Source organism: Limulus polyphemus, unplaced genomic scaffold (assembly GCF_000517525.1).
Source record: "Limulus polyphemus unplaced genomic scaffold, Limulus_polyphemus-2.1.2 Scaffold545, whole genome shotgun sequence".
NCBI lineage: Eukaryota > Metazoa > Arthropoda > Merostomata > Xiphosura > Limulidae > Limulus > Limulus polyphemus.
The window spans coordinates 299,465-317,376 of NW_013666155.1; the positions used below are offsets into that span (position 1 = coordinate 299,465).

General features: G+C 34.0%; 1 protein-coding gene across 1 annotated transcript in view; it reads left to right on the top strand.

The window, feature by feature from the left end:
* LOC106459005 (non-structural maintenance of chromosomes element 4 homolog A-like) overlaps positions 1-17,912 on the top strand; it is a 43,796-nt gene that overhangs the window by 12,165 nt on the left and 13,719 nt on the right. The window contains exons 3-6 of the mRNA XM_013918569.2: positions 7,354-7,484; positions 8,663-8,823; positions 13,522-13,624; positions 16,445-16,538. Coding sequence (XP_013774023.1) covers positions 7,354-7,484; positions 8,663-8,823; positions 13,522-13,624; positions 16,445-16,538 — 489 coding nt within the window. The remainder of the gene's footprint in view (positions 1-7,353; positions 7,485-8,662; positions 8,824-13,521; positions 13,625-16,444; positions 16,539-17,912) is intronic.

A 17,912-nucleotide genomic window follows, 5' to 3' on the forward strand; every position in this document is an offset into this window, starting at 1 on the left:
ATACAAGCATTTTGCCATTACCTGAGGACTTAGATCAGGATGATACAGGCTTGGACAGTCTTCCTTCCCCCTCCTTTGTTGTGCAGGCATGTTCACAGCCTGTTGAAACACCTAGACCTGAAATTAGGTGGTAGTTTAAAGGCCAGTGGAGAGTGAAAATTTGCACACTAGAGGGCAGTCAAATCAAGAATAGCTGTAACTGTGAGCAGAATTATCCATCAGAAATATATTTTCAGTGTAGGAAAATATTAACATTCATAAGCAGTGTCCAATGACTTGTCTGGTATGTCTTTATATGAAATGATATGAATATTCATTTCATTCTCCAGCTGTTGAGGTATATTATAGTTTAGTGATAGGTATAACTGGAAGCCTTATTTTGGTAAACCTATACTCTATTGGCCTTGTATTCAGACAAAGATCCATATTGATTTTGTTGCATAGTGTTGTCTGGGTCATGTGGACAGCTTTTGCCACTTATCTTTGTACTCATAGATTCTCACCTATTAGAAGATGCAGCAATTTGCTTACCATGGCTGGAGTCCAATGTATTGTAAGTCTTTTTCTGGATGGACCTGATTCCCCAAGTTGACCCATATTCTTTTGTTTTCGAATGCTATTAAGTACAAGGGATGTGCCTTTCTTGGAAATTCTAAATTCTCAATCTGAACCCATCTTATGGTCTAAGTGTATGAATATCTTGTGTTGGAAAGAGATGTTACATACCTTTCCCAAAAGCAGTCATTTTTTTAGTGACATCACTGTACCTACAAAATGCCCAGCAATGTCAAAATGTGGTTCTAATACATGCTGTTCCACCATTACTTTATATTGGTTGTGATTATAATGTGACTTGCTGATTTGCATGTTCAAAATCATTACAGTATAACATACTCAACCCTGTAAAACTAACAAAAGTTAAAACAAATTACAGCAGAACTATATCATGAACTACTTATGAAACAACAGAATGAAATATAGAGTGAACCAAGATAATGCTTAGTGACAGAACCAAAACTTCACAACAAAAACGTGAATGGTATGAGAAATTGAAATTTCTTAATTGTGACAATTAAGTTAACTTTAAACCTTACACTAAAACTCAAGCAAACATTTCTTTTGAAAACCAGTTGAATAAGTCTAGGCAAAACTTCCTGGAGAACCCAAGGTAAAGTTAAGCAAGTATATGTAAAAGAATCATCTTAAAAATTATTGATGTTATAGTAGTTATAGTGTGCTGGACTGTGGATCTGAGAGTTCATGGTTTGCATCCAATACTGCAGAATTGTGCCCCACAAGTTGGGCTGTTATAAGAGTGATGGTCAAATCCCACTAATGAGCTAGATCATCTCAAGAGTTAGCAGTGAGTACTGTTGACTAGCTATCTTTCTTCTTATATGTCAGTTCAAAATTAGGAATGGCTTTATACAGATACCCCTTTGCGTAGCTGTGTAAAACAAACTTTATATATAAAGAAACAAATCTGTTTGACTGAAAAAGTTTGATACTATGTTTACAAATCATGGAAAGCTAAAAGTATTTATAACATAGCAATAAAGCCAAAAGCCAATTCAGTGGTATAGTCATTGGGAAAATACCTGAAACCATAAAATAAAAATTGTAAGAATAGATATAGTGTAAAAGCAGAAATCATCTAAAGAAGTATATCTTAAGAGAGCATTTTTACGGACATTTCTTGGGTGGAATAAATTCTTAACATAAAGGAACAAGCTAACTTGGAAGATCAGCTAACGGAGGCCAGATAAAGTTTGGAGATGGCTTGAATGGGTAACGAATAAAACTTTATTACAAGTTTAAAATAGTTGTAAGTGCACAAAATGTTTTTTCATTATCTGGTACCCGTCTCAAAGTAGGTCCTTCATCATCCACTTTTAACAGAGGCAAACACTTGTACCTTAAATGTTGTACATGATCATGTCTCACTGTTAGAAATGAAACATTGTACAGAAATAAATTGAGTACCTCAGCAAAGACTAGTTTAGTTAAACACATCTTGAAATAGAGTTATAAGAAAATCAGGAAAGTACAGAGAGAAGGAAAAAAATTCTTTATGCATATGCATAGGTGCATTTAAATGAAAGTGTTTAGTGTGTATTGTTTTGTTCTCATTCAGCACTGATGAAACACGTGTAGAAACCACCTACATTGGACCAGATGTCAAGATGGGGTGTTTTGCAAGATCACTAGAGTTAAAGTGCAGTATATCATAATCCAATGTTGGTCCATCAGCCTCTTCCTTCCTCTACGCTATCCTACTGTGGCCAACTTTTTGGCTTTTTTCACATGGTTATATGATCATGGATTCTCAGTTTACATTTTTGTCAGTTCTTAGGTAGCTTTATTAACCATATTTTGCCTTTCACGTTATTGTTCACTAACCTAAGCTTAAGGTAAATCTTTCTCATCTGTATTATATAAGTACAACTATTAATCCTATTGCTATGGGCTTTCCTGTGGTCAGGGGTAAAAGGGCATGTCATTATGTATATAGACTTACATTCAGAATTTTATTGAACTACTATTTTATGAATGTATGTCAATAAGTTTGATATAAAGTTGTAGATTATAATTCAAATTTTAGTGTTATACATTAGTTAATTTCATAATTTAAAAGTGAATATTAAGAAAAACACCTAAATATTGATTTTTGTATGTCGCGTGGTATGTTGAATGCAGCGTCGGTTCAAATTAGGTGTTTGTGATGTCCAAATACAAAGTTTATAGTTTCTTAGAAATTAGAATCTCAAATTACCAATATAGATAAGCTAGAACGTAAGATAAGAACATTTTATCTTTTCTATATGCTAAGATATTATTATTTTTAGTGAATCAACCAATTTGGGCTAACTCACCTCTTCCATTTTTGAAATGTTTACATATACCTACTTCACTCTATGATGTGTGTATAACCAATTGAAAGCTCAGAATGTCCCCCACGTGATTTTCTCAGCTTGTTCATGGTAAAGTCGAAGCAGAGAGGTAAAAGATAATGGAGATCAAAATATATTTTTTAGACCCTTAGGGGTTACTATTTGCCTATATAGCGATGGGGGCACAGTTGTCATACAGTTGTTGTACGTTCCACTTAGGCATCTTGTTGGTTACTGAAGGGCTGTGAGGAAACATTGAGGGAAACCATATATCAACATTAGGTGGGATGCCAGTAAATACTTTCCAACTCATTTTACTCTGATATGTCACGAGCGGTAATTTTGAATGACAATGGGAAACATTTGTCCCAGTTACAGTGGGAGGGGTGGGAGCACTGGGAAATATATGTCCTAGCCACAGTGAAAGGGTTAAAATCAAAATTACTTTGTATGTTGGATAGTGAACATTAAAAAAGAAATAATGCACAAGCAAATCATTACTTAAAAAAATCTTAAACTCAAAAGAAAAAATATGTGTATGAAAGTCATGTAATATTTATTGATAATCTATAAAATTTCGTGAAGATATGCTTACTGTATTAAAAGTTATAGTATGAAAACTATAACAAGCACAAAATGGTTATGAGGTTGGTCCCTGGTATTGAGCCCGTAGTGAGAGAATTAAACCATATTATGAACCTCTTTCTGTGAATAATTAAGTACTCGATGTTTTCAAGACTGTTTTGTATTCAGTTGAGCTTGGATAAAATAATGTTACAGTTAACAATTAATATTAACTTCCTCAACTTCTGATCAGAGCAGGTTACCTACAGAGTGAAATTGAAATGTAATCTGTTATTGGTGATGAGTTTAACTTATTAAGTATAATATAATTAAATATAATAGGTATTCAGGTACACTTGCTCAATGGGTAATTTAATAGTGTCTACAAAAATGCATATTATGGAAAGAAATGCTGAGATAGTTTAAACTTGGAGAATAAAGGAAAGAAACAAACACAAGTGAACAATTAGAACAAAATCTTTATTAACAATATTTGGGTTTGTGTGAACTCTCACTTACTGGCTCTCTTCTTAATCATTTAAGCTGAACTTGTTGCTGGAGCTGGAGGATTTCTACTTGATTGCATAAGACAGACAAAAATGATTCTGAATTAACACCCAAATTGAGACAAAAAGTTAAAGTGCAGTATACTGTAATCTAATTTTGGTTTTTCAGCCTATCCCTTCCTCTAGGCTATCCTACCGTGGTCCCCTTTTTGCCCTTCCACATGGTTATATGACCATGGGTTATCAGTTTCCACTATTGTTGGTTCTCAGGCAGCTTTATTAATTACTTTTCTTGTGTCCTCTTCTCTTTATTCTTATCCTTCCTTCTTCATCAACCCCCTTGTCTTACTCCTATGCCTGACTGGGACTTTGATGTAGTTTTACATACTCTGTTTGAGCCGTTGGCTTTGTGTTCATTATACCTTCTTTCTCGTAAAACATGTTTTCTTCTCCTTCCCACCTGTGGTCACTGTCATTTGGATGTATATACCATTGATGCTTTTTTCACACTCTTTCACCATACTTACTCCTCTATCCAGATTGGGCATTTTTTTTCTTAGACTTTGGCTGCTGAGGACAGTGATTGTTTTTCACATTTCAATGCATAAAATTCATCAGTTGTCTCTATCTCTCTTGGGTTTCATATTCACCGACCCTTGGACATGATCCTCCAGGCTGGCATGTAGATGAATCCACTTGTGTTTGTCACCCATTATCTTTATCATCTGGTAGTTTGTTTCCTGTAGGATTTCGACTCTTTGCAGTCACTGTTCTCCAATAAAACTATATACTGTCTTTGAGAAGGGTAAGTACATTTTATTTTTCAGTATCCTTTTCCTTTTTATTGGATGCTACTAGTTGACTGGTGTTGCCTTCCAGGGTATGCTTATTTTCCAAAATCTGCACTGGGCCAGAGGTAACAGAAAGTACTTTCAACTTGGCTCTACCAGTGCCCACTGTCAAGATAGGGTATTCTGCAAGACCACTAGAGGTATCTTTGTGGTATTAAAATTACTCAATTGCCTGATACAGACTGTACCGTTCCATGAACTATCATAGAAAAAGCCAGTATCAGGGAAATAACTGGTCTCTTCTTTGACTTGCATTTGCCAGCCTTTAAAAATGGGTTTTAAAGGAATTCTTCTCCTCTCCTCCTTCAGGTGGAGGATGAGAGACCCTTGCCACTTATCAGTTCCTAGCTGCTGAGGTGGTGGACCTTTGAGAGTTCCTTAATGATTGTGTACAGCACAATATGGTGGGAAGTAGGGCAGTGGTGGCATGTCTGAGTAGTGTGAGTCACCCTTCAAACAGCTAATATGCCCTCCTCCTGCAGCTGGAAAGGGTTTATAACCCCTGTCTCTGTCTGTCCAGTTGAGTCGAGGTGGGACACACACTGGTTGGTCATGATAAAATTCTGCCCATCACTGCTACACTTGGGGCTCTTTTGCCTTTCCCTCTGTTTCCTTCTGGACAAAGAGTATATCTTGGTCGAGACAAGATGCAGTTTTTCATAGGTGTGCCCCTATGGAGTCCCTGCTATAGGGTGTCACACTCCATGGGCTTTCCCTTTGGGAGCTCATCTAAGTTTAATGTTTGTACTGGTCCCTCCATCATTTCAGTGTGGGATACTAGTTATTCTATGTGTAGAGGTGAAGTATTGTCTCAGAAGTTAACATTTTCCTTACCTAAAAATGTAGTTTTGATAGTTATTTACCACTTCACACATTCACACCCATCCTCCCCACTTCTGGTGCACTTTCTTCTAGCATCATCTCAGAATAGAATTATTTTGAGTGCAAGTGTTTAGGGGGAGTTACTGCACAAGGATATTGTGTCGTTCTCCTATTGGTGGAAGGCTGTCATTGTATGATGATGTCATCATGTACTGGTGCAGTTCACATTAAATGTGACTTGTAGGTGAAAGTTAGCTCAAGGCTAATGGAATGCAAGTCTCATAGGCAGATGCATGAATGATCAAGCTATTCTATATGAAGAGGTATCTATTGGAAATACATTTTCAGGTAAGAAAAATGTAATGTTCAGTGGAAGTTTCTAGGGTTGCAAATGAAGACTTGGTCAGTGTTGGAATAACACTGTTTGCCAGCTAAGGAACTTTTCTACAGTTCTCAGTGTAATGAAAGTTGTAAAATATAAAAAAATTGACCCCATAATGGAGAATTTTACAATGATGAAAATCTTATTATTGTCAGACTGCAGTCAGTGTCTTAATGGAAGGTCAACTAGATTTAGATATGATTTATGTGTGCATTATAGTAATTAGATAAATAGTATTTATTTTATTGCCATCATTGGTTATTGAAATAACACTTATTTCTTACTATACACATTCATTAGGATGTAGGTATTTAGTTGACAGTTATTCAGCTTCTAACTTTTACTTTCACAGACTTGTCAAGCAGAGTCATAAGAGATTAAATAGAAACTCCTATCTCTACATGTAACAATAAGTCGGGGATCAAGTTCAACGAGTATGTGAGTTGGAAACCTGAAGTTTGTAACTCATAATTTTGTGGTATTCTGGTGTCTGATAGATTTATCCTTATTTAATAATGTTGGCTTGCCTCAACTAGCAAAGGTCATGATGTTTAGTGCTTGTTTTTTCCTCTCACAAAGGAAGCATCAGAAACTTCACTTGAACAATGTGATAAAATGATCCACCATTTAACAACCTCTGATTCACTTGCTGTTCATTCATGTAATGCTCTCACATTGTTTGAATGATAATGTCAACATACTAAATTTGTTGTAATGTTGTTCAGTACCTGTTGATGTGTACTAGTAGAATTACCTGGAAGTACCTGACTGGGACTTTATCATAATTTTCAATAGGCTATCAAGGCTGGCTTTGAAGTGCACAGAAAGGAAATAATCAGACAGTGAAAGTAAAGGGACAGTTGAGTTGATTATTTAGTTTTCTCTTATGTAAATCATGTTCTGAAAAAGCAAATGTAAACTGTTTTGAGAAATGACCAAAATTTGTTACATTATGTGACTTTTGAGTTCCTAGTAATATTGAAGAAAACAACCTATCTCTTAGAAGAACATGAGTTCATTATCCTCATTGAATTTTTGTGTATGTTTTTGTGAGTTTTATTTGCAGTATTGTTATAGGAAAACATTAACAAGAAATTATTTCTTAACCATTTTTGATGATGCATAGGTTTTGTAAGTTAGTGTGTTATTAAGAAAGAATGTAATTTTGTGGAATCTTTAAATATTGTTTAGACTTCCTGACTTTAAAGTTGATTATGGCATATGTCTGCATACATGTCTTAGTAATTTTAGTATTATAGGCTAAAGCTAAAATAAAAATACATTAGTACTAAGATAAGCAATATTAAATGTCTTATTCTGGAACTTCTTTTTCTTAGTAAAAAAACCACGAGAAGCAGTACTTGATGCCAAGTTAGTGTCGGAGTGTGCTTCACTAAGCAAGCAAAAGGCAGAAGCTTTTCATACTAACTTTACAGTTTTTCGACCTGTTGAGTTTGCAGAAAAACTGGTAAATATTTTTTTTTAAATGTAAAAATATTAAGGTTTTAGCAAGATGGAAAGATTTCCATAAATTGAATAACATATATGTGAATATGATAAGCTTAAAAATTGCTGATATACTGTATTATTCATTTAAAGAGACTGAAACATCTCAAAAATCTTTGAAAATACTGCTGTCTTGTTCTTTTTTTCAAAATAACATTTATAGATAATAAAAAATTGTGTATAAAAATTATTCATTAATGACTGAAAGCATATATATTTTATAAGTATGCAATATATTGATCAATTATTTTGTTGTTTACATTACTTTTGTTCATGTACAAAAAGTATTGGTACATACCAAGCAGTTTTATGTTATCTTCCATATTATACCAGTTGATGTGATGTTCTGATGACAACAAACATTTTTCGTTTCTGTATTGAGAGTATTTATAAGTGCTTTATATTTTGGCAAAACTGGTATTGAATTAAAATAAGAAGTCTTGGTGCAAATTATAATAGTAATTAAAAACTTGTGAGTTCTTTCATTTGGTCAGTAAAATGTTAAAATGGCAAGGAAATGAAACACTTGTAAAATAATGAGCTTTAGTTGAATTATTCCATTTTGTACCAAAGTATTTAAAGTAAAATATTTTGTAGATTAGTAAGCAAAATTCTCTAATGACCTACCTTTCCACATAAATGTTAATAGTGTGTAATGTTTATGTGGTATGCCTAATAGTTAAACATCTTGAAACTATTGAACTTGTGAATAGTTTTTTGAGTTACTTTATGTAATTTTTGATTATTGAATATTATGAGTAGTATAGTCAGAAGTGAAAGATACATATTTAACAGTATATGTGTTCTTTGATTTGATAGGTGATTCTTGTCATTTATAAGAAATATTCAGGATATATTCTATAAATAAAAAACTTTTAATTAATGGTGTAAACATGCATATTACACAAATTTAGCACCTAATTACTTTTTATTAGTGATAAACTATTTTTCCTACTAGTTTTATAAAGTGTTTAATTATATATGTTTGCTACATAAAATTTTAAGAAAAAAGAATGCTTATAGATAATACATTGATGTGATTCAGGAAGTGTCTTTTTTTAATTAACTAACACAAGTAATACAGCTTTTGAACATGTTTTCTTTAATATTGCTAACAAGCATTGTGTCTTTTTTTAACAGGCAACATTTTTGGGTAAATCAAGAGTGGAAGATGATGATGATGTTGAATTTAATAGAAAAACCCTAAGTAACCATGATGTTTCTATACCCAAACACAGATGGGTTACTTTTGGCAAAACAATTAGTACAGTTTTCCACAAGACACCTTCCTTTCACTTTATGTGAGTGTTTTAAAATTAAGGCCTTCCACGTATCATCATCATTTTGATCTTACATAACTTTTGACTTTTGATGGTTATTATGGAATTGAGATAAATATTTTGATAATGTTTTCAGGCATACTTGTACTATAGTGTATTAGAATTTGATATTTCTGATATGATATCTTACCTCCTCTCACACAATAACTTTTTCCAGTTTATACTGCTCTCTAAATGCACAATATGTTTGCTCACCACTAGCTTTGATGCACCCACTTACCGTCATGTGATAACAAGTGGTATAGTTTTGCTGTAGCATGCAAATGAGCAAAGTCTCCTAAGCCTCAATTAGATCTCCTATTTCCTGAAAATGAAGACTTCGACAACCATTTTCATGATCTACCTGTCTAGATCTCCCACATCCTTCTACTGCCTATTTGGACATGATCACTCATCCTTCTCCAGGCTTTTATTTCCATCTGTTCATTGTTCCCAAGAAGACCTGGAATTGGTGTCCTGTAATCGGCCTCTCAAACCTTAGTCGCTTCATCGACCTCCTGCATTTCACCATGGAGTCTTTTATCACTCTCAGATGGTTGTTCACTCCAGGTCTATGGTCGATGTCACAGATACTTACTTTCATATCTATTTCTCCTGCATCCAGACTTTACCTTCAGTTTGTTCACAGAAGTTGGGTGTTTCAATTCTGTGCTCTACCATTGGTCTGGCATCAGCTCCATACATTTTCTGTCACATAGTCAAGAGTTTTTGCCTGCCATATTCATGACCAGGGTCTTCAGTTTCACTATTATATGGATGACTGACTCCTTTTGGCTTCTTCCTAACAAGCCTGTCACATTTCCTCCCATAAGAGGTGGTTCATTTCAGATGGCTTGTGAAACTGAAGAAGTCCCATCTCACCCCTTCTCAGTATATTATTCACCTGGGATGTCTTTCAACACCTACCTCAGCAGAGCCCAGCCTTTTCCTCTATGTTTGAGGGATATTGAGCTCTTGATGTTTAAGGCCAAGACTTCTTCTGTTCCTGCAAGTGAGGTTCAGTCTCTTTTGGGGACTTAAGCTTTCATGGAATCCCTCATCCCTTGGGGTCATGCACACATGCATTTCCTTCAATGGGTGCTGCACAATCAATGGAATTTTTGGGATCTTTTGGATTCTGCCATCCACCTTCCTCTTTCCCTATAGGTCGATTTTGTCTGGTGGCTTGACAGGGACAACACCTGGGCTGGCATTCCTCTGCCTCCTCTCCATCCAAATTTTCATCTCTTTACCAATACTTCTCTTATGACATGTTGGGGGTGTATTTGGATTCTCAGAAGATTGCTGGTCATTGGTTGGAGGTCAAATCTTGCCAACACATCAACCTTTTGAATCATTTTCTGCCTGTAGTACAAGGCCATCTAGTCATGATATATTCTGACAAATTGACCATTGTCTCTTACATCAATGATCAAGGGGGTAAACAATCTCATTTGCTTTATTTTCAAACCCTGGATCTTATATTTTTTGGCCCAATCTTGACAACTCAATCTTCTTGCTTGTCATATCACAGGTGCTCTGAATCTTGTTGCAGGTGAGCTTCTTTGCCCTGATAACATTCTACCAACAGAGTGTTTCCTTGCTCCCCACGTTTTTGGTGGTTATGCTCACAGCTGTGTACCCCACTCCTGGATGCATTTGCTACCCATCTCATTAACAAACATCCCCTCTTCCAGTCTTGGGTTTTGTAATACTTTGGCTCTAGGGATGGATGCATTCAGTCAGGATTGGACTAATCTTTACCTGTATGCTTATCCTCCCATCCATCTTCTTTTTCAAGTTCTCTCTCTTATAGAAACCACCCTGTGTTGAGTCCTCACCAATTCATTCTGGCCTGCACAACTGTGGTTTCCACTCTTGAACCTCCTTCAGTTTTTTCTCATCCTCAGTCCTTCATCTTTCATCTTGTTACACTGTCTTCATGAGTGGATTTTGTCCTGTCTTTTTCAAGGTGATCCGGGCACTCTGTATTGGTGTCTAACCTTCCTTTTTTCTCACTCGGTCCACTCATCTTCTTTGCTGGTTTACCAGTGTAAATGGCACATTTTTATCATTGGTCTTTGCATCGTGGCTTCTCACTTTCTCAACCAAGTGTTTCCCACATCTCTGACTTTTTTTACTTGGCTTTTCGATGGTGGTTTATCTGTCTCTACCATTACAGGCTAGAGAGTGGCCTCATCAAATACCTTTCATTTTTTCCACATCTGCCATATTTTTTCCTCTTCGTGTCATGTCTTTCCTGTTTCGTTCCTTTTGCCTGATTCGTCTGCCTTATCCACTTCCACTACCAGATTGAAATATCAAGGTTATCCTTTGTGCTCTTACTCTTCCTCCTTATGAACCTTTGGCCTTTTGCTCTTTGTACTATCTCTCCCTCAAGACTTATTTTTTACTACTCTTGGCATGTGGACATTGTAGGTTAGGTACCTTTGCTATTGATGTTTCCCATATTCTATATCATCATATGTATGTCCTTATTTATTCAGATCATAGTTTTTTTCCCAAACACATTGGTTGCACATGAAGGGGATATCACCTTCCCTCCATTTTTTCTTCTGTCCATTTCTCATCTATATTCCAGTTCTGATCCTGATCATTTTATTTGTCTGGTGTGGGCTCTGCATTGTTATGTCACCTGCACACTTCATTTGTTGGCTCTCATTTTCATCTTTTTATACCTTGGAACTCCTCCTTTACCCGGGATCTCTCTCCTGTCACACTAAACAGATGGCTCTGTCAGCTTATTCATCTTGTCATCATCTGAAGATTCTCCTTATATCTTTCACATTTCCTCCCACCAGATCCATCATGTCATTTTTCCTTGGCCTCTCACTTCCATTGTCCATTAGAGGAGATCATGTAGGCTGGGATGTAAACTACACCTGATACATTTATTGTGCATTACTTGCATCATTTGGCTGTCTTTTTCTCATCTGGCTATATTTTTCCATTCATCGCTATTCATCATACCTGTATCGGCTCAGAAAGTTCTTACTTTTTTATCACTTAACTTTGTAGTGGCTCCTTTCTACTTCCCTAGATCCTGCTCTGTGGTGTGTGGCTCCTGTCCAGGTATATTGGGTCTGTGCAGATATGCCCTTGGCTGGGTTGGCAGAATGGAAGTTGTTTTCCCTTCTGCTTTGTGATCTTGAGATGAAAACAGTTGGGATCCTCCTCCTACTGTGGATTGGAGTGGACCCACCAAATATGGTATTATGTGCCAGTGCAAAAAGTGAGCTAAATGAGCATTCTTTGGAAGGTGCCCAAGAAAATCAATGGAGTGTGATACCCTAATGCATGGAATCACACTCGTGGGAGGCTGCACCCCAACTGTACCAGGTATATCTTTGCCCGTTGTAAAGATATGTGTCGCTAAGTTGGGTAGAAAAGATGCTCCTCCAATCTGTAATTATACATACAGGATGGTGTAGAGTGACTAATGTGGGATTCTAGCTATTATGTGAATGGAGGTATCATATTGGAAATTATAATTTTCTTACACTGAAAATGTATTTCTGATAGATACTTAGCTCCAATCACACTTCCCACCCATTCTCCCTACTTCTGGTGCATTTTTTTCCCCCTAATCTTAAAGTGATGATAGTGCTCTACAGTATAGAGGGAGTCAGCTGGTGGAGGGTTGTCCCATGCTTATTTGCATGCTACAGCACAGCTATACCACAGGTAATCATGTGAAGGTAGGGAAGAGCATCAAGGCTAGTGGCGAGTGAAATTGTGCATTTAGAGAGGAGGTATATAGTGTGTGTGTTTGGAAAATGTCAAAGGAATTTTTTTTGTGTTTTATCTATAGATTTCAATTACATGGACATGTAGCTGAACTTTATTGACATCATAAAAACTGGCACAAGATAACAAATGTGTGGGAGCTATTTTAGATTTGTAAAGTAGTAATTAATATTTTCTATAGATAAAGTAACTTTTAAGGCCCATTTTACAGGAATTTGCTAAGATTTAGAATGAAATGAAGTGAACCACATATTTTAATATAACAGTCTTTGTTATAATAGAATATTTTAAGTAAAACAACACTCAGTGACTTACTGTTCTCAGCTAAATGTTATTGTTGATATATTTTGTAGCAAAAAATATATGAAATAACATGCATGGGCAATACACATAACTTGTTTCAATTCTTAAAACTCATTGTTTTTCTTTTAAATTGTAAATTTATATATATTTGTAAGTCAGAAAGTACTGAATTTGGGGAGTGCTTAGAGATTAAAAGAAATTTAACAAAAATAACTTAGAATCATTTTCTTCAAAAAAAGTTCACACAATATCAAGTTTACTGCCATCTTAATACTTAAAAGTTCTTACCAAAAAATTGTAGTAAAATTGAATAATATCTAAGGGTTTTTTAAGTGACAAAAAAAATATTATACTGTTTTTTCTTATGTTTTTATATTTATCAGTGTGTATTTGTACAGTAGGATACAAGTTCTTTTCTTACAATTAACTATGTTTTTTCAGTTTTCATCCATATAATTGGAAGCTATATATATTCTTGGATTATGTGAAAGGCACATTAATATATTTCTACTGCATACAAAACATATTATTTTGCCAGAGAATTTTAAATATACACTCAGATGTTTTAAACGAAAGTAGATCATTATATGGATATTTTTTTTGCATTAGGTGTGGTAGTTTTGAACGTGGTCCCATGGAATATAAGAAAGCCACTCGTAATTCTCGAAGAGATGAAAAGGATGCCTCTTCTAGTGTTGTTGTTCCACAAAGTGTAAGTAGCTTAATGTGTAATTACTTTGTAAAACCCAAACAACCATTCTCACTGGCTTCCTTTCATTTTTACAATGCTGTTCAATTTTTGTCTCTCTTATGGCTATTATATTTTTGGTGTTCCAATATCTTTTGATGCTTCAAAAAGACTTATTGTCAATAACTTAAAATGTTGAAATTTATTAATTTTATAACTTTTCACATTTGCTAATAAAAACTCGAGAAATATATCACAATCATTAATAAAAATTGTAAGGATCTTTCCACACCAGGCAGAAAACTTTTTTAGTAGTTTATGGATTAAACATTGTTATACTGACGTAGCATATGAAACGTACCGTTTCAGGTGTTTTTTTCCTTTTACTTAAAAGATGAACATCTTGCTCACCAAAATTTTAAATGTTTACTGCACATATTATAAATATTTGCATATATAGCTTGGTAAAACTGGCTTTGGAATGTAGTCACCTTGTTCTTGAACTAATCACACATTGTCAAGGTCATTTCCCCTTTGGTATTCCTGAATTTTCCCATAGAAGTGTCATTGAAGAATTTCTCCTTAGACATGTACTGTGAGATAGTAAATTGTGTTTTTATTTGATTATGGTTTTGTATATTGTTCTTATATTATTCTTTTTATCATTTAGTTTATCTATGAATTTTTAGTTAATTTAAAATGCTAAATCACTTTCTAGATTATCGTGTTTATTTTAAGTAAATATGCATGTATTATGAGACTGACATCAGTTTCCCCGAGCAGTAATGTACAGATATCACCGATGTTGCACAAGAGTATGTAAATTACAATCACATGATTTGTAATCTCGTAATCTAACAAGGGAATAAAAACCCTATATTGAGCTGTAACAAGTTAGTTCATGAAATATAGTTGAAGGGTATTATTGCTGATTATTATTCGGGGTGCATACGCATCCTTGAAAGTCCTTGAAATAGAGAATGGAATTTCAAAGGCTTGAAAATGCTTGAAAAAGGGCAGAATATAGCAGAATATATTGATATATATAGCTTTAATGCATGTTATGGAGTTGAATGCAATAAATAGTTTTTCTTTTCTTTTAGTCTACATTCAAAGTAAATATTAAGTAATTATTTGTTACTATGTGCACACATTTGAAAAAGTAATAATTTAAGTTTATTTCACATTATTTGTGGTGGTTACAAGGTCAAACAACCTGAATATAGTTAGGGTAGAGAAAATAACAGATAAAACTTAAAATTTAACTGAATGTTTTGATATTTATTTAGATTTTAGAAGTGACATAAGTGAAATTTTTAAATTTTCAGATGAATGAAAGTATTTTTAATCTTAACATGAAAATCCCTTGGCACTCATACTAGTCAACACTCTGACTCCATATATTCATGGACAAATCTTTATTAAAAATACTTAATTAAAAAAATCGACTTTTTGTGTACAAAAATTAGTAATGTTTACTGAAAGTACACCAAAATTCATGAAGATACGTGTACCATATTAAAAGTTATAGTATGTGTATTCTTATGATTACATAGTGGCTACAATGATGGTGTAATCCACCGATCTGGTATGGAAAGAATAAGATAGGCTATCTCCTTAACTAAATCCAGCATTTCCAATTCCAGTTTATAAGCTCACCAACTTAGTAAGTGGTATTGTATACACAAAAACATACATGTACATCTGTGTATGTTTTATATGATGTATGGGTCAGTAGTGAAAGGGACATTTTAAAGTAAGATGTATCTCTCAGGGAATCAGTATGATAAGAGTAACCCACTTATATATTAGCCTGTTATTGTCTGTATAGTGCAGGTGCAAAAGTAGTGGGTGCCATGCACACATATCACCAGTAATATAATTCCTGGGATTTACAATGGCTCAAGGAGTACATATTTCCAAGACTAACTTTTATTTTTGTATTTCTTCTGGACACTGTGACAGTCATCGTTGAAACTTCTGATGAATTTAATGATAATTAAAGGTGGATGTGAACATTTAGTGTATGTGATACATAAAGTATGAATTTTTTATGGGTGGATTATGTAGAAAATTAATAGTGATTTCCTTGTTATGTTTGTGATTTTGAAATTTATGGAATAAAGTGAATAATACATGTAAATAAAGAAATTTTCAGTATGGAGAAATCTCGTATTATAGACTTGTTCATTGGGTAATGCTGGGGATGTAATAAAGGCTTGATTTTGACCTTTGAAGGTTTGGACCTGTGATAGTACTAATTTGTATAATTTATTGATGACATCACCATAATTATCAGTTTGTGTTTAGTTGAGAAGTATGTTATATAGAACAGTAACCATGATTTTATATTTGAAAGGATGCAAGTTGTTTATGTACACATTTGTAATGGTATGTGTGATACCCATTTAGTCACAGAGAGTAAGCTGGCATTGCAAGAGCACCCTGTTGTAGCCTTTCAAAAGAAATGCAACTGACTTTAGCAAAATTAATTTGTTTGAACATTTGCATTTAAAAAAAATAAATTTTTTGATTAATTAAATGTACCTTATAAATATACAGCAAAACAGAACAAAGTAACACTAACAGTCCAGTTTGAAAATAAATACGGACCTTCTTTTATCAGTCACAACGGAAAGAAAATCTGACACTGCTTGAATGCCAACTGATTAACTTTTGATTGTTTAGAAATGTCTTTGAATTCCTGGCTAGCGTATGAACATTTGAACATTGATTCATCATTAAGGAATATTTACTTTGATTAACAGAGCATTTTATTCAATAATTTAAAATTTCGTACCTTAATTTTGGGGTTATTTAAAAAATGATTAATTTGGTAAATAGGTAACAGGTGTTGGAAAATCTCATCAGGAGACAACAACAGAAGAAGTAGAAAGGTTACTTGGTCTTTTGAAAAAAATTCATATAAAAAACAATAGTAAGTGTATCTGCTATATTTAAATATATGTATTAAATTTATTTTAAATCTATCTGTCGGTTGCTTTGATTATTTTTGTGCATATGATTTTATTTGAAGAAAAGAAGCACTTTCAGGTCCACAGAACTCTAATATCTGTAGAATGTTTAATTGCTGTGTTCAATATAATTGAAAGTGAAGAAACTTTATGATCACAGCTGAGAGTTAATTTCAGTTAAAGTGGCCAAACCTTTGAAGTAAAGAGTTCCCATAATAGCTATTAGATGAAAATGATTTTCAGGTTTGTTCAGTGTTACAGATTCTTATAACTGTTGTTAATCAATAGAACAGTAAATTCACTTGTAATTGATTTTCAAAACGTAATGTGATCATTTCATTATTGGATTTTCCATAGAGATTAATCAAATTGTTTGTAGATTAGTTGCTAAAATCCTTTAATGACCCACATGATTGTCAGAGAAAACCTTAATTAAAAATAATTTGACTCTGCTTGAGATTCCACATACTGTAATGAAATCAAAATGGGAATAGCTTTATAAAGTCCAGGTGATTGTAAGAGGATCTGCAGGTGCTTTTAAACTTACTGTAGTCATTTCTTTCCTTGGAATTCCAACAGTTAAGTATAAGTTTGAGTAAAGACACTTAGAATTAGATGATAAAAGTCTTGTAAAATTTCTACTCTGTATGTTAGAGAAACTTAGACTAGTTTAGCTTCCAGTCACAATCATTTCTGAAAAAATAAATATTGTAAATATTAAAACCTAGTACATATGATGAAAATAATATCAACTGCACTTTTTTTTCACATTTCTCTTAATTAGCCCATTTCTTACTTGAAATCAGAGGGACATAAAAAAAGCATTTTAGACCTATCTTATCTCCCAAAGTTAAGATATTTCAGTTTATTTCATCTAATAAAAGTTTTTCACGTAATAAAAGTAGTCCTCATCCATGCCTTGTTTCCATATTTTTGAGATGGGTACTGATACTTGTGAATACTGTGTATTATCAACAGCTCATCATTAGCAATTATATTAAACACTGCTGTATACTATTGTATGTAATGTTTCTTTCACACTAATCATATCGCTGTAGTAACATGTAATCATGTTTTGCAGGTTGTTGGTTGTTTTCTTTGTCTATCTTTTAATGTTTTAAGGGCAGTACGAGTTGATTGTATTGAACAGCTGATAATCAAACCCCATCTTGCTGGGGTGTATATGAGTTCACTGTAAAGGACAGCTCATAATTAAACCCCATCTGACTAGGGTGTACATGAGTTGACTGTATAGGACAACTAATAATTAAACCCCATCTGACTAGGGTGTACATGAGTTGACTGTATAGGACAACTAATAATTAAACCCCATCTGA